Genomic DNA, 20,698 nt, shown 5'->3' on the forward strand with positions numbered 1-20,698 from the left:
CAAGTTACATGGAGCTGTTCTTCAGGTGACCTGTCTGTGAAAGATTCTCTAACCAGCTAAATCTGGTCCCACAAAAGCTATCATCATACCCAACTTGTGTCTGTAAGTGGAGAGTAACTGTCCTGCAGCTGGGCACACAGGGTAAGAAATGCAATCTAGGCTAGTCTTCGATGACAGCTTTCCCACAACTGTGCTCCTTGAACACCTGCTACAGTGAAATGCTGTGCTGTATTTCCACAGTCTGTGCTTGAGTGTGCCTCGCTATTCCCTTACCTGCACCCCAGGGGCAAGTAAATGTTAGCTGTAAGATAATGGTGCCCAAAAGCACATGCAGAAGTCTGGTCAGTAATGGCCAGTCATGCAAGCCCCCTCAGCGCCAGCAGGCTCAGTTCTGCAGCCAGTCATTGCCTCAGTCACCCCTACGGTGACCGTTACAGCACAAACACTGCAGCATCAGTGACCATGCACAAAGTCCGCTTTGTCCTTGGGAACATCCAAGATTTACTCAAGAGGGACTTGTTAAACGGGAGAGTAATTCCACAGCGAACAGAAGCTTTCGGGGTGGGGAAGGAGACATGCCACACAGATGGGGAGCTTTTGTCTGGGGAACTTACAAGCAGGCAGGTTCTTGGTGAGATGCTGGCACCTAACCAGTTGTGCCTCAGCCCTCCACACACGTTCTCAGATTTACACTGCTGCTCCTCACCCCTCAGGCACAGAGCCCCCTATGATGATGCTGAGAGAGGAAATTTGTCTGTGATAACCAGGAGGCGGGTTTCAAATGTGAACCAGAAGCAGCACCCACCTCCTTTCCTGGTACACATCAGGTACTACCCTCTACCTCCCCACTCTAGGCCACATGACTGGGACTCAGAGGAAGCCTCTCCTCACCTCAGCAAACAAGGCAGCAGCCCAAGCCCGGCTGATGCTGCATTTGAAGAAATGGTACTCCCAACTCCGGAAGTGGAACATCTGCTAGGGCACAAGCCCCTGGCCTTGCACTGAGACACTTAACATCCCATTCCCCTCCCAAGCCAGGTTGTGGTACATCCCGCTACTGCCTTGTGTCCCCTTCCACAAGTGCTCTGTGCTACGGCCCACCTCCAACGTGGCAGGTGCTGCTACACGTGCAGGGCCAGAGGGTGCCCCCAATGACAGATGCAGGCAGAGGCACCTGGTAAAAACCATACTTTTTTATTGTTAAATCATAAAGAGGTATCAAAATTAAAAGAGGAAAATTACAGGGGATTGAACAGAACTACAGGGTGAGCTGGGCTGCAGTGGGAAATACGACACCATGAACACGTGGGCGGGCAGAGAAGGAGGCTGGGGAGGGGCTGGTGACAGGCTCAATGTCAGGTGGGCGCCTTGCTGGAGAGGCGGCGCCAGCTGCTTAGGAGTCATCTTCACCATTGGCACTGTCTCTGTCGTCCTCGCCTTCCTCCGCCTCCTTCTCGTCCCCTTTGATGGATTCCAGCTGGGAGAGAGGGGACAGGAAGGGGTTAGCCACAGTGACACCTGCTCTGCCCTGGCTCTCTGGCTTCAGCCTTCATACCTGGTCATCCGCTCGATCCTCGTTATCATCATCATCCAGCAGGTCCCCCTCTTCAGCAGAGTCATCTGCCCCAGCCTCCGACTCCATTTTCACATTGCTCTCCTCCTTCTTCATAGAGCTGCTGCTCTGCTCCTCCTCTGACTTCTCGGTCTTCATCTCTGCAGGTGGTGAGGGAGGGTGTTAAGGAAGGTGCTGCCCCAGGGGCTAAGGCCAAGCCCCGCCACCCAGTACACCACCCCACAGGGAGTGGAGCAGATTCTCCAAATCCTGCCATGCCGAGGACAAGCCAACAGGGGTCCCTCGAGAGAGCCCCATGCCCTGCTCCATGCCCTACCCCACCCCCCTCTCACCCGTCTGTTTACTTTGATCCTTCTCGATCTTCTCCAGGCTCTCCAGCAGTGAATCCACTTTCTGTTTGATCTGGGTCAGCTCCTTTTTAATGGTCTGGATGTCATCACCTTTCACTAAAAAGAGAAGCAGAGGACTACAGGCTGTGGCCCCACCTGAGTCCTAGCACAGGCAAGAAGGGTCTGGCTGCCACTGCCCACCCGACCCCTGCTGCAGGCTGTGACACATACATTTACCAGACTTGGAGGATGACCCTCTCTGACCACTTTTGGAGTTAAAGCCACTCTTGCCTCGACGGGAGGTGTTGCCAGAGACACGCTGGCGTTTGGAGGGCACCACGGCCCGGGCGATGGGGGGAGGTGGGGGCACACGTGCTGGGTAGCTGTACATCCTAGGGGCAGCAGGAGAAAAACAAGGTGACTCCAGATCAACAGGAGCACCACGCTTCCACCCTGCCCCACAGTGTCTTACAACGATGACATCTATACCACCCCCACCCCAACTCTGCCCAAGAGATTGTGCGCGTACTGCTAAAACTTATCACCTACTTCTAAGGGGGCTCAACATACCTGTCATAGTAATCCCGCTGGAAGTCATAGTCCAGGTCAAAGGAAGACCTAAAAGAGAAAGCCCACGAGACGGGGTCAGGATGAGCAGGCAGCAAGGGGTGGTGGAGAAGGAAGTGGTGGGGGGAGGGCCCCTACTAAGGAACTGGGAGCAGGGGTGCTGCTGCACCGAACCTGCTCCCCATGGCGGGAGACAAGACCCAGCTGCCCAGCCCAAGGGACTCGCCAGCCTCTCAGGGCAGATTATACACACACCGGGAGCCATGCAGCAGGAGGGATAGCACCTCTCTCCAGCCTGCCTGCTTCCCAGGGCCAAGCGAGATGAGCAGAACTGCCCATACCCACAGAGGCACAGCAATGGGCACACTTGGGTCAGGCGCCTAGGCAGCCTGAAGACCCCGCAAGGGAGGCACCTCCTAACATCCCTCCCCTCGGGAGACAGAAAGAGAGAGAGGAGCTGCCCACGCAGGGCATAAACGCGATATAAAAACATAAGGATCCCGACCTGACTAGAGGGGACGGAGAAGGTGGTGCAGCTACTGACCCGTACATCTCGGCTGCCGACCGCTTGACGCCTGCCTTGCCCCGATTCACTTTCGGCTCGGCCGCCAGGTTAATATCTGGGGGAGAGGCAGAGATGTGCTGAGCCAACAGCCCAGCTATTCCTCATTGGTGTCAGAAGCTAACTGACTGGAACCAAGGGAAAGATCCTGGCTCACAGCCAGTCTCTCCAGCTGGAGAGTCTTCAGTCTGACCAGCGCAGCCCTTTCACAACACCTTGGTACCCAGCCCCGCCACATGGGCCACAGGGAAGCAGACATAGGCACTCATCTACCAGAGGCCAGGCAATGGAAATGCCCCCCAATAGAAAGACAAAGTTAGCCCAGAAAGGGCCATCCCTAAGGTGGGGGGGGCGTTGCAGCAGTCCCACTTCACTCCTTCCCCCAAATGCCACCCCATCTCACCCCTTCCAATCCCTGCTGCACCCCCTCCCAGGCCCATTACACCCTTCCCCAAAGCCCCTCCCCAGAGCAACATGACCCAGGTGATGATAGGGGCCTGACACAGGGTGGTGGCAGCACTCTGGTCTTCCCCATTCTCACCTCAGCAGTGGGAGCCAAAGTGACCCAGCAGCTAGCTCTGCTCTATTTCCCTCTCCCAGCCGGTCACTCCGCTCCACTGCAGCAGCTGGAAGTGGGGATCTCTGGCTCAGCAATGCTCAGGGGAGCAGAGCAGAGCAGGCTGTGGCTGTGTCCAGGCTGAGGTCGCTCCACTTGCTGCAGTGAAGTGGAACACAGCAAGCTGGGAGACAGGCAGCAGAGCAGGCTGCAGCATCGCTCCAATTCCTCTAGCTCCTGTCACTGGGGTGAGTGGAGGAGGAGAGGGCAACCCCTGCTGCCACTCTGCAGCAGGCCCCTCCACAGGGCTGGAAAGGTGGCTGCTGTGAGGCCCCCACCCCCCTCAACCCTAATGTGTGGGGCCTGGGGTGGCCACCCCAAGCCATCCTGTGGACAGGCTGGCTCTATCCCCAGAAGAAGTTCAAAACTGAAGATTGTGACCACCACGTATCCAGCTTCCAAAAGGGCCTGTGTGTGACAATGACCCAGCCATCCACTGGCAACACGGAAAGGGGAAGAGAGTATAACAGCTGCCTCAGGCTTCAGAGTACTGCAGACATCCTTTGACTCTCACTCCTGGCCCCAAGGCCCCTGGAGCCTCACTGGCCCCTGGCCATAAAAGCCTCTGAGATAACTGTGAGCCCTGGGGGGAGAGGAGGAGCAGCAGCAATGGCACCTCTTGTAGCAGATCAGTCAGAAACCTGCTGCTCTGGCTATCCCCCCTCCCCCGATTCCAGCCCCCCACCTACCCCAACCTACTCCACACTGAAATTTCTGTTGCTGCCTCCTAGTTAGTGACCAGGAGGCACAGAGGGACAGCTTCACAGCCCAACAACTAGTCAGGGCGGCGGCATGGGGGTGAAGCTCACCCAGAACGTGGCTGGAAATCAGCTTTCCACAAATGGGTGCCAACAGGGTGGGAGGGCATAGTTACTGGACACGCACCAAGGGTCTGGCCAGCCATCTCCGCTGTAGGATTAGGGCACAGCTAGGAAGTGCTCACTGGACCCAAGCCAATGCTATTGCTGAGGGACTGTCTGGTCTGATCTAGGGGCGTGGCCTGAGATACTCACCTAGAACCTGGCCTGCGATCATCCGTCCATCCTCCCCAGCCACAGCGGCACGGGCATTGCGCTCGTTGACATACTGCACGAAGGCAAAGCCCTTGTGCACAGAGCAGCCCACAATTTTGCCATACTTGGAGAAGATGGCCTCCACGTCAGACTTCTTCACCACCAGCGTGTTGAGATTCCCAATGAACACGCGCGAGTTCAAGGAGCGCGGATCTGTCTTGTTGGTGACGTTGCTGGCCATGGCTCACGCACAGCAGCGGGGACCTGCTGGGGCAGGGAGAGCTGGTCAGAGGGACAGCCATGGGAATGAACAGACCCAGGCCCCATCTCTACCACCTTCCACCTGGAGATCCAAGCACTCTGTGATGAGGGGCCACAATTTCACAATCTCCAGTCACCAAGTGAGGCAGGACTCCTGCAACTGGAGCTGGCCATGAGTACAGAGTGATCCAAGGCCAGTCACAACCAACCCCTTGAAGAATTTACCACAGTACATGGCCCTGGCATGCAGTTCCATTTCTTAATCCATGGTTAAGAAAACCTAATTCAAACTGGACCAGGAGCAGAGAATGCCTCCTAGGATGATGAGAGAAATGGAGAACCTACCTTGTGATGATAACAAGAAGTCATGTGGCACCTTATAGACTAACAGATATTTTGGAGCATAACCTTTCATGGGCAAAGACCCACTTCATCAGATGGGAGACTTGAGCTTGCCTCATTTGGTCTGATAAAGTGAAGGTTGAGGGGACAGCAGACCGATCATGATAAATACAGTAAGGTCTCAGAATACACAAAGCTTCCATTCCACGCACCCTTGTGTAACCCGGATTTCGCTCATGTTGGGATCTGGCTTTTTCCCTGGCAGAACACGTGTTCTGCAGCTGGGGAAGCAGCAGAAAGGTAAGTCCTGAGGTGGGGGGACAGTAGGGGAGGGTTAAGCCTGGTGGTGGGTGAGGGGGATTAGGCTGGGGTGGGTTAGGGGTGGAGTTAAGCTGAAGCTATGTGAGGGCTGGTGAGTCAGAACCCTTCTCAGGCGGTGACCCAGGACGTGTCGAGAAGCTAAACTGGAGCCAGAGCCAGGTGCGGGTGGTGAGACAGTTGGGGAGGGCGTAAATTGGAGACACGTGTGGGAGTTTAAACTGGGGCAGGAGGATGGAAATGGGGCCATGTGTGAGAGGTCTGAATTGGAGCCGCACGTGTGGGGTTTAAACCGGGTGGGGAGCAGAGGGTGAACCAGAGCCACACGTGGGGGTGGAGAGCCAGAAGTGAACGTGGCAGGTGAGCTAGAGCCGCGTGCAGACGGCAAGCTGGGCGGCAGCAGGGGGTTGAGCTGGAGCCAGAGCTGGGTGTAGGTGGTGAGCCGGCAGGGGAGTTGAACTGGGGGTGGGGGACTAGGGGAGTTGAACCAGAGCTGCGCACAGGGGATTTAAACTGGGGCCGGAATATGGAAATTGGGCTGCATGCAAGGGGTTTGAATTGGAGCCACGCGTGGGAGGGGGGGGAGGGTAAACCGGGGCCACGCACAAAGGGTGGTGAGCCAGAGCCAGGGGTAGGGGTTGGCAGGTGAGCCAGAGCTGCACATGGTTGGGGAGCTGGCAGGGGTGTTGAACAGGGACCAGGGAGGTTGAGTTGGAGTCGCCCCTGAGAGGTGGTGAGCTAGAGCCAGAGGCGGGAGGTGAGCAGGAGCTATGTGTGGGTTGTGAGCAGAGCTGAGGCTGTGCAGAGCCAGTGGGGTTGAGCCAGGGCGGAGAGAGAGAGAGAGAGAGAGAGTTAAGCACATCTGGAAATCGCGCTCCAGCATTTACAACAGGAATCAGAGTTGGTCGCATAAGAGTGGGGTCGTGTACTCTGAGACCTTACTGCACATCAGAGGGATAAATACCAGGAAGGAGGAGCAGCTATTTTCACAAAGGGCCATTGCTAGCACAAGAACAAATGGGTAACACATTGGCCACAGCAAGTTTTGGTCTGAAATAAGACAAAGGTTCTCACAGTTACAAGACTGAAGTTGCTTGGTGGCTCTTGTCAATATGATCATATTTACCCCCAGGAACAGATTGGCAGAGGACAGGGACACGGATGTTGTGTTCCTTCCTCTGCAATGCGGGACATGGGTTATCTGATATTCTGAACTGAGATATATAAGGATTTCCCGCTAATTTGAAGTCTCTATATTGCAATTTGACAACTTCAGTAATTTAGGCCTACAAGCTCAGCCTACAAGAGTGCATGAATGAGGTTCTATAGCCTGATATAGGAGGTCAAACCAGATAATTATAATTGTTCCTTACGTCCTACAAGTCTCTGAGGAACACTCTGCATACAAGCCCCAGAGCATCAGCGGTAGCAGAAAAGACTGAAATACCTATAGAGAGGAGAGGGCCAACACCCAGCCCTAGGCATTCACCTAGCGTACCCACTATTCCTGACAGAGCAATACACCCAGTACGAGATCCAGTCACCTCAGACTGCACCTCATCCAGAATCCCAACAGCAGCCACTTCCTCCAAAGAAGGATTAAGAAACCCCAACCCCACCACCTCATTAACTCTCCCTAGGTTCCGCAACGACTGCAAACAGCAGGGCCCAATTTATCACCTGTTGTTGTGTAACCCTCCATCCTCTCCCCTTTATGAAGAACTGTCCCAACCTCTTTGCTAAGCAGACAGGCTGCATGGGACTGAGCAGCGGTCAGACCCTTGGTGACACCAGGACCGGTGTTCCCTGCAAGCGGAATGCTTCGGCAGCTCCTTAGGAGAGATTCAGATGTCCCCCAGCTGATTAGCATTGCACCAACAGCCAGCAAGATATGCTTCTAATCATGGTGCGCATCTTGATGCGCAAAACAAAATTTATTCTGTACATGGATCGAAAGAAATTAGAGGGAACACTGCCCTAGACCCTTTCTTCCTATGGGCCATTTCCATTCTGGGGGTGGACACTCCTCATGCAGATCCTGTCATGTGCGTCACATCATGCAACTCAGACCAAGGAGGCAGACTCAACTCCCCCAGCAATATGGAAGCTCACCTCAGGCCCAGGCAAATCACCATGTACTCTCCCCTCCCCAATATTCTGTGCATGCCCTCCCAACTCCATGCCCCACTGCCTTGTGGGTTATCCTGGGAAGGAGCAAGGCTAAGGGAGTAAACCCTGACAGAAAATCCAGAGGGGAGTCCTAAGGCAGTTCTGTGCCAACTTCTGGCATTGACCCAGCAACTCCTGCAGCTGAGCTGGTACCAGACGTAGAGGTTATCCTCTCCTTTGGACTACATCAGTAAAGCCAAGAGGGGAACACTGGCGTCTGGGCAGCCCAGGGTCCCAAAAAATTGCCCAGGCTCGCGCCTGGAGAGGTACTCCAGCATCGCTTAACAGCGTTGAACCACCACGGGAGGTAACAGATAATGGTTCAGCAAGGACTGTCACTCTCATGTGGGCCTTCACAGTCACAGTCGACACTGCAAATGATGATCCCAAATGGCACTACGAAGAGCATGATCCATAGTCTACGTAGACTGAAGGGTGCTGCTACTACTACTACTACTTCCCAACTCCCCTACCGCCAGTAAGTCTTTAAAGAAAGACCAATGCCTCTCTCTCTGACAGGACCCTGCATCAGCAGCAACAGACAGAGATCAGCAAAGACAGAGATGGAGCACGGCACTGTTTCCATGTTCCTTTGATGAAGGGGATGTTCCTTCCTGGAGCTGCAGGGGGCATGGAGGGGAAGGGAACCAATGTCTGGAAGATACCTTGAGAATTCTCTCTCGTTTCTCAGGAAGCAATTCACCTTTTACATTCAGCTATGCTGCACAGAATATTGTTGCCTCACACATACACAACCCCACTTACAATCACAGGGTTAGAAAAAGACAGCAGGAGTTCAATGAGTCCAATCCCCTGCTGAAAGTAGGGCTGATCCCAAGTAAAGGGAAGGAGGTTCTACATCTCCCTAGGTAACCCATTCCAGAGTTTCAGCATTCTCCTAGTGAAACAGTTCTTCCCTAATACCCAACCTATACCTCCACCTCTGCAACTTGACACCACTGCTCCTTGTTCTGTCATCTGTCACCACTGAAACAGCCTCTCCGCATCCTCTTTGGAATGCCCCTTCCAGTGGCTGAAGGCTACTATCAAATCCCCCACCCCTCACTCTTCTGTAAAATAAATAAGCCCAAATTCCCCCAGCTTCTCTTCATAAGTCATGTGCTCCAGATCCCTAACTGTTGTTGCCCTCCATTGGGCTCTACCCAGTGTGTTCACAACCGTTCAGTAACGGAGGGCCCAGAATTGGACACGATAATCTAGATGAAGCCTCACCAGTGGCAAATAAAGCAGAATAATCACTTCCCTAGTTCTGCTGACACTGCAGTATGCTGAAAAATAGGGTTAACACATTTTGAGGGGCCAGACTGAGCATCTCCCAGTGGCTCAGGGACCATCCAATGAACAAGGTGTCACTGGCCAGCACTGATGCAGAAGCTCTTGGACTAAATCAGTGGGGAGGTGGTAGGCTGGGATAAAGGAGACTCAGCAGAAGACTGCGAAAGCAAGATCATGTCACTGAGCAGTTAGATTAGCATGTTCCATCCCAAAAGGCAGTTCAACTCCCTGCCGCTTCTGCACACAACCATCTCCAGACAAGAACAGGGAGAATGATGTAACAGGCAGCTCTTGGAAGACCTGATCCGGGATCTGGTGCTCAGATACAAGACTCTCAAACCAAAAGGACTATGGTCCCAGAGCAGGGACGGACAAGACCTCCATATGCAGGTAGGTCCAGAAGATCCCACCTGGGACCTAGGGATCAGCTCAAACCTCATCACTGGGGGTGGGTATGGTTCATGGATTCTGGGAGGCACACACCTAACTGGAGCGCTGAGCCTCAATAGCAGTGTGCAGAGAACAGGATTCCCTTGCTTTCCTTCCTCCGTCTCTCTCAAACCCAGAACTCTTCTCATGACACAGCTGACAGAGATGGGAACAACCTGTAACTCTGATCATCACAACTGGTCCTTCCCCTCCCACCACCTGACCCACACAACCATGGCTGCCCCCCACAGCTCTGCCAACACATATTCTAGCATCTCCGCAGCAAGCTAACCTTGAATGGTGCCTGAAACATAACACTGGCACCCCCAGCAGTACCTCTTCCATGCCAGGGCCTTCAGTTCTAGCTGCTGAAGCCTGCAATAAAGCCTACTGGCCCTCACACCTCTTACCATGACCCAGATGGGTTTGTATCTGCGCCGACGTGGAACCACCCGCTGCAGCCGCTCCTCCAGCCTGGGCATCCAGATCGTTGTGGTGGGTTGTTTGTGAGGGAAGGATGACGTAGAGGAAGAGCAGGAGGAGGGTTTGGGGGGCAAAGGAGGAAGGGGGCTGTTTGGGGAAGAGCCATCGCTATCATGGGCGATCAGCACCACAGACATATTGCAGCAACAGTTTAAAAATGGTACAAATGAAAGATTAAAAATAAAAAATAAAAAATAAAAAAAATAAAAAAAATACAGACTTCCAGAGATGTTCTAAAACAGTTCAGGAGAAACCAGGTCCCGCTCTCAGCAGCCAGGCAGTTGGGGGAAAAAAAAAGAGTTAGCGTGATCAATCCACTTTAAAAATTTAAAAACCTTCCACAGTCAGGAACACTCAGAAAAACTGATTTCATCCGGTTAAAAATCAGCAGTCATTATCATCACCCTCAGCAACATATCATCATAGTCAAGTCATCAGCATTATAGTAGTATAATAGTAATAGTAACTAGCAACAACAATAAAAAGGAAATCAGTGGAAAGGCAGGAAAAATGGAAAAAAAAATTGGAGTAACTTACTGTAGCTGAAGATCAAAAAAATCTCACTGTAAAAAAACAAAAATAAAAATAGCCCAGATTAGAAAAACGGGAGGTGCCAAAAGGTCAAGTCAGCAATGATCATTTCTGTTCTCTCCCCGTCTCTCTCTGTTCCAGCCGCGGTTACCACAGAACCGCCTGGGAAGAGCTCTCGGTAGGAGACAATCACAGCCCTTTGCACATCATCATTTCACTCTAAAAATACCCGAGGAGAGGTCAGCTATGAGGGGCGAAAAAGCTCCTCATCTACCCCAGCTGCTGCAGAAAAAATAGAGATAGAGACTTTAAAAATTACACCTTAAATCCAGCTCCGGTTTGGCACAGGATGCGCTAGGCCACGGGGACACCATTAAAATTGCTCTATAAAATTGGGAGGTGTGTGTGTATGGGGAAAGGGGATTTAAAACGAAGCTGAGCTCCTGTGAGAAGGGATGGGGTTTCGCCTCGCTGCCCTGTGAAAGGAGAAGGGACAGATTGAGTCAGGGGTTCCTCAGAAACACTGCCCACATCTCCCACTCGCCCGCCAAGAGACCTGCCTACCTCCCTGGGGCCCCCAAGCTCACAGTTGCCCTGGTTCTCCATCTTAATCCCTTTGCTTCTTCTGTCACCAAGGAAGCAGCACAGATGATTTATGAAGCACAGACACCTGTGAGCTTGTGGCAGGAGGCAGATTCAAGTGGGGGTGCATCATGGTCACACACACCATGAGGCAGTGAGGACGAAGGAAGGAAGAACATTCACAGCCTGGAGCCAATCCTGCCTGAGGATGGGAGAGGAACCTGCAAGTTAGGTAAGTGGAACTCCAGACCAAGGGGGTTGAAAGGAAATATCCCATCCCCTTTCCCCTTCGGAAGGCTTGTTGCTGGAAAAGGGGAGGAGACTGCATTCTCTCTCAGGAGAGCTGCAATAGATACAGCTGGAAATGGGATACCAGGCTAGGTGGGCCCACAATTTTAAGGCCAGAGGGAACAAAGATATGATATGAAAGAGGTACCAGTCTACATAGGTCCATCTAGCTCAAGGGTGAGCCCCCTCAAGGAGGCATGTAATCTCCTAAGGGTGGAACACAGCACAATCGGCTGCTGGGGTCTCCAGCTCATCCATCTAAATAAAAATAGTGGAATGTTACCATTTTTATATGTGTGTATTCGCATTTATAAACTGATTAATAAAGTATTTACATTCAACACACATTTTCTTACACATGCCAAAAGGGATATTTTCATATGAACATAACCAAATCTTCCATTGTTCTGGATCACATTAGACAGGTTGAGGGGGCCCTGCTAATTTCAGGGACAAAAAGGGGGGACCCAACGTCAAAAGTTCATTCACCCCGATCTAGCTGATCCAGCGTAAAGGGGGACAGACCTGACCCCAGGGTAGATGGACCCATTACAATATTGGTTCAAACCACAGAGTGGATTTTAGTGAAGCAGCATAATGGGGGAGACATTGGGAAAGCATCCTACACCTTTAGTACAAACTGCCACCACATGCTGCCCTGATATGATTCAGGAACAGCCTAAACTGCAGAATCACATTACTTTGCTTAAGTCATACTGTAAGTCATTCTCACTTCAAACCATCTCTGATCAATGGGAATAAGGCAGAGTCCCGGCCCACATCAGGGGAGGCAGGATCCACACCCCCACTTCTTGCTTTATTTATTCAATAACAAGAACCGCTCCATGAGGCCAAGCCTCTAGAACTGGAAGACTATGGGTTATTTCCCCAGCCCACTGTCACTAAAGAGAGGAGATGTGATAGTGGCAAAGTGGTCTGTCCCACAAAAGCTCACCTAATAAATTATTTTGTTAGTCTTTAAAGTGCTACTTTACTGCTTTTTTGTTTTGCTTCACATAAGTTTGGTTACATGATGCCTCCCATAAATAGAGCCAGACAAAAGGGCAAATTTGCATGAACTGCTCAAATCCCTGCAGAGAGGCTTATGCCCAAGGAGCAAGTGAGATTCTTCTTGAGTCAAAGATAACACATAATATATGGAGCTACACATCTCAGAACTGGAAGGGACCTCAAGAGGTCATCAAGTCCAGCCCCCCGCCCTCTTGGCAGGACCTAGCACCATTCTTTTTTTTTTTAAATCTACATTAAGGTTTCAACATTTGCAAGTGTGATATTCGTGAATTCAATTATTCATGAATGTCACTTCACCGGGTCCCCTGCATTCATGAAAATCAACATTTGCGAGGCTTCTGAACACTGAACGCTCATGAATGTTAACAGCAACGAAGGGTCCTGTGGCACCTTACAGACTAACAGAAAAGTTTTGAGCATGAGCTTTCGTGAGCACAGACTCACCTCATCAGATGCTGGTCTTGGAAATCAATTTCCAAGACCAGCATCTGATGAGGTGCGTCTGTGCTCACGAAAGCTCATGCTCAAAACTTTTCTGTTAGTCTATAAGGTGCCACAGGACCCTTCGTTGCTGTTACAGATCCAGACTAACACAGCTACCCCTCCGATACTCATGAATATTGTGACCCCACTGTATTTGGCCCAGACCCCTATATAGCCCCCTGAAGGACTGAACTCACAACCCTGGATTTAGCAGGCCAGTGCTCAAACCACGAGCTATTCCTCCACCCATAAGCTCCAACCAACCACGAAAAGCATCACTGACCACGAAATCTGGTTTCTTCCTCCGCCCCTCCACTGGATTACATCTGGTGTTTGTGTTTTTTTTTAACTCTATATTGTGCATATTTCAAAGGGGAGAGAATAATTTCTCAATTTGGGGGTCCTGACCCAAAAAGGAGTGGCAGGGAGGTCACATGGTTATTTTAGGTGGTCATAATATTGACAAACTTATTTCTGTGTTGCCTTCACAGCTCAGCTCCTGGCTAGCACCTACCACTCTGCAACTACATAAGGAAAGCAGAATCACAACCCCACCTGCAATCAACTTGCATCCTCCATCCCCCACAGCTCTTTTTAGGTAACAATCCCTACACTTAGAATACAGTTAAATTTAGATTTAAATAACTGAAATCATTAAATTTACCATTTTAAAAATCCTGCGAGCATGCAAGTGGCCCAGATGGACTGTGACTTTGTTAGGGCCTGAATAATAAGGGGGCTAGCCGCCCCTCCCAGAGCACGTGTTCTCTCCCTGCAATGCAAGTACCATTGCAAGTAGCCATTACAGTGTGTATATGGTTGGGGCAGGAGAAGACAACACACACTTCCACCCCAGCCATTCGTACATGGAAGCAGTCCATGCACCTTTCTATGTGCCACATACAACATAAGCTCATCTAACTTCCCGGAGAAGTAGGAGGCTGCAACCCCTCCCATCAAGCTCCAGAGCAGGGGAGCTAGTGCCTAGATACCTACAGGCACGGGGGTCCGTGCAAAATGCCTAGCCCTCTTCTCCCGGGAACACAAACAGACGCCATTGTCTCCTCACCCTTCCCTGCACAGATCACTCCAAAGAAAGGGACCGATTTCCATAGCCCGAGACCTCGCCGCTACAAGGGGGGGCAGTACGTTCACCCTCCCATGCAGGCGACCGAGGTTAACAGAAGAGAGGAGTCGTATGGGCCGTGCCCCGCGCCCCGCTTCCTGCTCAAGGCTAAACCACTCCCGGACCGGGGCCCATGTGTGCTATTTCCCCGCCCTTGGCTGAACCACTCCCGGAGGAGAGACTACGTGGGCCGGCCCCCCTCCCCCTCCCCGCCAAACCATTCCGGAGGGGGGGGGAGGGGAGCGGCGTGCGCGGTGCAAGCAGCGGTACGAACCATTCGGGGGGGGGGAGGGGGGCTGCATGTGCCGTGTCCTTCCCCACCCCAGCACTACTCCCCGTGGACAAGCGACGCGTGCCGTGCCCCCTCCGCACCATTCCCCCACGAACCACTGAGGGGCTGCCCCCCGCAACAAGCCGAACAGTTTCAGGCGGGGCAGGGCTGGGTGTGCCTTGCGCGCCCCCGGCGGGAATCTGTGCGTGCCATGTCCCCCACCGCACAGGGCCGAACCATTCCGGAGGGGGGGAGCTGTTTCTGCTGCTGTTCCCCCCACCGCAAGGGGCCGAACCATTAGCGAGGGGTGCGGGGTCGGCGTGTGCCGTGCTGTACCTCCCCATCCCCCGCAACAGGCTACACCATTCCCGGGAGAGGCTGTGCGCGCCCTGCCTCCTCCCGGTCCGCATCAGTCCAGGGAGGAGACTACGTGTGCCGCGCCCTTTCCGAAGCTCCGGGCTGGGGAGGGCTGTGCGTGCCGTGAGCCCTCAATTCGCACGGTTCCCTGTATGTCGTGCCCCCTCCCCAGGCCGCTCCATTGCCGGGGGGGGGGGGACAGCGTGAGCCGTGCCCCCCCGCCAGGTCGCACCGTTCTCAGAGGAACTAGAGTGCCACCGCTCACTCACCGCTAGACCCCGCTCGGCTCCGCGTCACTTGGCCCAATTGCCTACGGCCGCCTCACGCCTCGCTCCTCACAAAATGGCGTCCCCACCGCCCTCTGCGCCGCGCAGCCCAGAGCGGTGCTGTGCCCACCCCCTTCACGCCCCCATTGGAAGGCGGGAAACCACCTCTCAGTCGTGAATGGCTGGCATGAACGACGGTCACTATTTTGACCAATGAGAGTGGAGAGGTTGGGGGATGGTCAACATGCGTCTCTGCCCCTTTCGCCCTCACGGAACGGAGACAAAGACAACGAATGGCTTACCACTGTGTCACTCGTTGACCCTCTGCCAACTTTTCACGCTGATTGGTCTGTTATTCACACGGCCGTCTCCAATACAATTTTCCCTTCTGACTGAATCACTGTCTCTTCCGACCCCGCCGCAGCTCAAGAGTCTCTGTGATTGGTTACAAGTAGTTTTAGCCACGGCCTCATTGGTTGTCTACTGCATCTGTCACTCAAAGTCTACGCCTATTTGCCTCAGTGGAAGAAGAGGCGGGTTCAATGGTCACAATGGAGATGACTCGGTCATTGGTGGGTGGGCTGGAGATACCGCTGCCGCTGCCGCCTGGAACCGTGACTGACAGCTGTGAAACTCCCCCTCGCCAATCGGAACAAAAGGCAGTCCCGGAGCGCGGGGAAGACTAACGACACAGTTACTCGGGGCTGCGCCCTCGTGGCAGAGACGCGCTGCGTTTGAAGAAGCGGGTCTGTCCCACAAAGCTCATCCCCTAATACCTGTTGTCGTTCGTCTTCACAGCGCTCCGGGACTGCCTGTCTGTCGTGACCGTGTGCCGGCACCCGGGCGATCTCCGTGGCTGCTCACCGCATTAGGCGATGAGCTCTCGTGGGACAGACCCACTTCTTCAGACGGCTCCATCTCCCGCTGTTCCTGGGGCGGGGCTGGGAGCGTGGTGCTGCGGGGCTGGCGGGGCAGGAGACGAAGGGGCTGAGGGCGGTGGCGCTCGGAGGGGGCAGGAGGGGGAGGGCTCTGTGGGCAGGGGCAGGAGAGTGAGGACGGTGGGGGGATCTGAGGGGGCAGGAGGAGAAGCGGTCTGAGGACTGGCGCTATGAGGGGGCAGGGGAGACGGAGGACAGTGGGGGTGGTCTGAGGGGGAGAGACCGAGGGCACTAACCACTGTCTTTTCCTTAGGCTGCTTCTCCTCAGATTTACATCCAGAGCAGTGCTGCTCCTCGACCTCACATGCGGAGAAGGGACGAGGCTAGCCGCTAATGCCTTCCCAACAGCCTCTGCAGCCCCACAACCGTGTCCCCTGAGATGGAGTTGATCCCCATAGAAGGGCTCAGAGCCCATGGCTTGTGGCAGGCACAAGTACCTAGTTCCGAGTCTGAACAGGGCTCAGGAGCGGTGACCCTGCATGCATCAGGTTGCTGCACAAGCAAGTTCTCGCTGACCTTAGTAGGACATGTTCAGCAATGCTGCTGATTTACATGTTCTTTGGGCTCCTCAAGTTCAGCCCCAAACTGCAGCTTCCTTCTGACATGCACACACCCACACCCCTCACCTGGCACACATGTACAAACACAGCCCCACTGAACAGACATGCACACCCTCCCAGTCTGCCCACAAATGCACACTTCTCACAACCCCACCCATGAATGCAGCACCCCACCCTTCCTGGCCATCTATATGCAGATATACCCCCTCACAGGCCCCTCCCACACATCCTGCACCTCAGAGACATGCATCCTGCATAGACACATCCCTCACGCTCACAGCCCTGCCACACATCCTGCACCTCTCAGACATGCATCCCACATACCTCGGCAGACACCCTCACAGCCCCCTCCCACACTCTCAACCCTGCCACACAACCTGCACCCTCAGAGACATTCATCCCTCATAGACATACCCCTCACACTCACAGCCCTGCCACAACCTCTCAAAGACATGCATCCTTCATAGACACACCCCTTGCACTCACAGCCCTACCACACAACCTGCACCTCTGAGACATTCATCCCTCATAGACACACCCCTCGCACTCACAGCCCTGCCACACAACCTGCACCTCTCAGAGACATGCATCCCGCATAACTTTGCAGACACCTTCACAGCCCCCTCCCACACTCACAGCTCTGCCCCATACCTTGCAAACCCCAATGACATGCCTCTCTCATAAAGCTGTACTGCCACACCCCTCCCACGCTCAGCCCTGCCACACGCACACTGCACCCCCCGTGAGAGACATGCATCCCTCATAATCCTGCACAGACTCATCCCTTCACAACAACCCTCATGAAAGATGCCCTTGGGACTCACTACATATAGACACACCACCACCCCTCTCAACCTCCACTGCACAGACACCCCCCCCCACATTCTCTCAACCCCTGGGTTTACCTGTCTACTGCCCACAGTCATCTCCCATACATATAGGCACCCCGCAAAGACACCACTCCTCGTGGACCCCTTCCTGCCCCCACAAGACAGATATGCACATTCACAGCTCCTCTCCACAAGACACACCCACATTCACACACCACGCATACACACAGCCCTTCACCCATACAGACACACTGGCTCCTCCCAGCCCCATACTCCTACCCACACAGACACCCCAGCCTAAATCCATCCCACATGTATAGAGGCACACCACATCCCACCCCACAGACAGCTACTATTTATGCCCTTCCATCCACCAGCTCTGTTCAGTTGCTCACAGCTCTCACGGTCTCCCACCCCTCTGCCATTGCTTCTGCTTGCCTAGCTACATGAGACATTGCTCCACAGACACATCACTTCCCACAATGCCACATGCACACATCCTGTCCTCACACACATCTCTCCCCACACACAGCCTTCACACCTCCAACCCCCTCGCATAGTAATCAGAGGCTTGGTATAAGGCTAAAGGCCAAGGACAACCGTGAATGCTTTGTTAACATACAGCAAAGCCAAAGACCTCAAGCCTGGACAACGGTAGGTTAAAGCAAAAACTTTACTAGGTAGATTCTGCCCACAGGAATGCAGCAAGAGACAGAGCTGATAAGTCAAAGGGCCTAAAACCACATACAAACACCTAAAAGACCCAAGAGCCAGGCACTTAGTGACACATATAAACACATCCTGCTTAATACCATGCACTCCCCATACATAACAGCTTATCACCAGGTACATTCCGACCCAAGCTCAGGAACAGGACATAATGGCAGTATGATGGATAGTTTTGTTTTGATGGTACCACCATTATCCCCCAAGTTAATGGGTAGAGCTAGTTACGTTAGGGGGCGTCAATGTATTACCATGAAGGGAGGGGTTGTATCTGGGTATGTAACTTGTTTATACCTGTGTATAAAAGTATGTGTAACAGGAGCTGTGTCGAGTGACCTAGGGGATGACAGCGCTGCCTTGCCGTCAACTGAGTCAGGTCCATTGTCACGGCGTATGCATGTACCAGTGTAAACTGCTGAGTCGTGTTGGGAGACCACATGGCAACGACAATAAACCTGGCTCCAGTGCCTTCATACCTCGCTTGATCTGCGGTTCTTGGGGGCTCTCGGAAGTCTGCAACATCAGCTAACTGCAGGGTCTACACTGTTGTTCAAAGAGCGCACACGCACGTGGCCAACGTGATTAACATAAAATGGAGCAGATTGGATGTTCGACCACCATTCCGGAAGAGACTCCCGACTACATCCTGCCCCCCCCGCCCCAAAACAGACAGGCACCTCGTGGCCCTCCGCAATGCCCCAGAGATGAGTGCAGATCCCTCTTACATAGGTGTACATATCGGCACAGCACTGCCCTGGCCCCAGCACATCCAGACACTCCCATGTGCTTCAACAACAGTTCAGTAGCCTCCTGAGGTCTGTCCCAGGCCTGGCTAACAGGTGTGCTGGGGCCATGGGAGGTGCAGTCCCTCTAGGCATTTGGTCTGTCTCTGAGTTGCCAGCTCATCCACAGGGAGGATGAGGAAGGATGCAGGAGGTTAGGTGAGGGGCTGAGGGTCCTGTGGGGGGGGGAAAAAACAGTGTCTTGGAGGACTGTGGCAATGATGGAACCCAACACGTGGGCAAAACACAGTCAGTGCTGCGGGGGTCGGGGGGGGAGGCCTGTGGCAGATGTTGGGGCTGAGGCTAGAAGTAAGTGTGTCAGGGTCGCCTTAGCCCTACTGTCTGGTGTAGCATTGGCAAAGCCCCTCCTCAAGCACTGAGGCCTCAAAACAGAAGCATGGGGCTCTCTGTCAAAGACACCCCCCCAGCACAGCCACGGTCCCACCTCCAGACCCTAGTGTCTCATGTGACCTCAGCCTTTGCTGCTCACTGTCCTCCCAGGATTGCAACTCCCTCCACACAGCAGAGCTCCCCCACACAGCTGCATCCTGACCTGGAAAGCACAGTGCTGTGGCTCTTCTCTCCCACACCCCCTGAGCCCAACTGCATGAATGGAATGCCACGGGGCGGGGGCGGGGGGGAGAATTCACCCCCTCTCCGCTTAACCTTGCACTTCACAAGGTGTCCTAACCTCTGGCCTTCCCTCCTCATGTCCTAATGAGCTTACGCAGCTGTGGATTAGAGGGGCTTTACTTTCTGCCTGGCAGTTGGATGTGGTTCACACAGGCACAGGGCAGAGCACCAGAGACGGGAGCAGTGGACAGGAGACAGTGGCAGGCCAGGTGAGAGGAAGCAGATTGCGGATGCCACCTGCAGGGTATCTGTGGGTTGGGACCAACAGGCACTGGCCAAGCTGTGTGGGGAGCCCAGAACTGGAATAGAAAGAGAGCTGTGGGTTGGTTGGTGGGGAGAGACATTTGCAGAGCTCGGGGAAGGCTGCGGGGTGGGGCGGTCTGGGGACAGCAAATCATAAGTGAGGGTCAGAGACAGAATGTGGGCTCGGCTGCATTAGCAGGGGGCTGCAGGTCAAGACTGAGGCATAATGGCACAGCTGTGCTTAGGGTATGGAGCCCAGGCCTGAGACAGCAGCAAATCTGGGCTTGGAGTGAGTGGTTGCAGAGTTCAGGGAACATGGGGCTGAAATAGCAGAAGGGCTGTGGGCTGGGAGTGAGGGACACTGTCAGAACTGTGGGGCGTGGCAAGCTCAGGACAGGTAGAGCAAGGGGTTTCTGTGTCTGGGCTGAAAGGTTTCAGCAGAACAGGGATGGAAGCAGCCCAGCTCTCCTTGGAGGAAGTTTGCACAAAAGTTGGCTATTGATGCTGATTCACACCAGCTCTGGTCCTCCTGCCATTTCTCTGCCATGCTGCCCCATGCCTCCACCTGCTTGTGACTGGGCTGTGGCCCTTCTGACAGATGGGAGGAGATTATCTGGGGAGAAAATCCTCCTCCATAGCTGCCAAGACAGCAGTCTCCAGGAAGGGAGCAGTCAGCAGGCTAGGAGGGGGTTATATGGGAGGGGGGCCAGAGCTCAGGGAAACCAGCTGGGGTGTAGGCCAGAAGAAAAGCCATATGCAGGGTTAGTGTTGCTCCTAGTGCTCAGGGCAGGGGTCTCCCACGTGGGGTAGAGCAGACAGCACAGATCCAACCCCAGAGCTGAGCAGGTCTCCTGTCCCACGCCCCAGGAGCTGAGCACTGGGAGGAGCCCACCTTGCTATCCCATGGCTCATGTGAGGTTGCTACAGAGACAAGCCTGGTGGTCCCTTTCCCTTAGCTGCTGTGCTCCTCCCACCTAAAGCTGAGCTCATCTGCTATCGGACCCGCTTGGGGGCTGGATCCCCAAGGGCTATCTGTAACCGCTTCTCCCCAGTGCTCACCATTCTAGAGTGGTCTTTGCCACTGCCACTGCT

At 53.8% G+C, this 20,698-nt stretch overlaps 1 protein-coding gene across 8 annotated transcripts; it reads right to left on the reverse strand.

Annotated features, from left to right (window-relative positions):
* Positions 1–1,177: 1,177 nt before the first annotated feature.
* On the reverse strand, positions 1,178–14,999 carry HNRNPC (heterogeneous nuclear ribonucleoprotein C). 8 transcript variants are annotated; one of them, XM_074982283.1, is made up of 10 exons: positions 14,898–14,998; positions 10,811–10,965; positions 10,496–10,521; positions 4,661–4,924; positions 2,975–3,089; positions 2,473–2,520; positions 2,134–2,294; positions 1,906–2,019; positions 1,556–1,713; positions 1,178–1,477 (listed from the first exon to the last, which is right to left on the reverse strand). In XM_074982283.1, the coding sequence occupies exons 4-10, from the start codon at positions 4,899–4,901 to the stop codon at positions 1,394–1,396; spliced, it is 921 nt and encodes a 306-aa protein (XP_074838384.1). In that variant the 5' UTR covers positions 4,902–4,924; positions 10,496–10,521; positions 10,811–10,965; positions 14,898–14,998; the 3' UTR covers positions 1,178–1,393. The 8 variants fall into 8 exon arrangements, with proteins under 8 accessions (XP_074838384.1, XP_074838389.1, XP_074838388.1 ...); XM_074982288.1 differs by lacking the exon at positions 10,811–10,965 and having other exon boundaries at positions 3,014–3,089; positions 14,898–14,999; XM_074982287.1 differs by lacking the exon at positions 10,811–10,965 and having other exon boundaries at positions 1,918–2,019; positions 14,898–14,999.
* Between the last annotated feature and the right edge of the window lie 5,699 nt (positions 15,000–20,698).

Source organism: Carettochelys insculpta, chromosome 32 (assembly GCF_033958435.1).
Source record: "Carettochelys insculpta isolate YL-2023 chromosome 32, ASM3395843v1, whole genome shotgun sequence".
NCBI classification, from domain to species: Eukaryota; Metazoa; Chordata; order Testudines; family Carettochelyidae; genus Carettochelys; species Carettochelys insculpta.

Bases quoted from the DNA above. Each gene is read 5' to 3' on its own strand.
- HNRNPC (XM_074982281.1), bottom strand. From the start codon at position 4,901: ATGGCCAGCAACGTCACCAACAAGACAGATCCGCGCTCCTTGAACTCG. The intron at 2,020-2,133 runs GTATGTGTCACA...TTCTCTTTTTAG, and splicing joins ATCCTCCAAGTCTGGTAAAT to TGAAAGGTGATGACATCCAG. The intron at 1,478-1,555 runs GTATGAAGGCTG...CCTCTCTCCCAG, and splicing joins AGGATCGAGCGGATGACCAG to CTGGAATCCATCAAAGGGGA.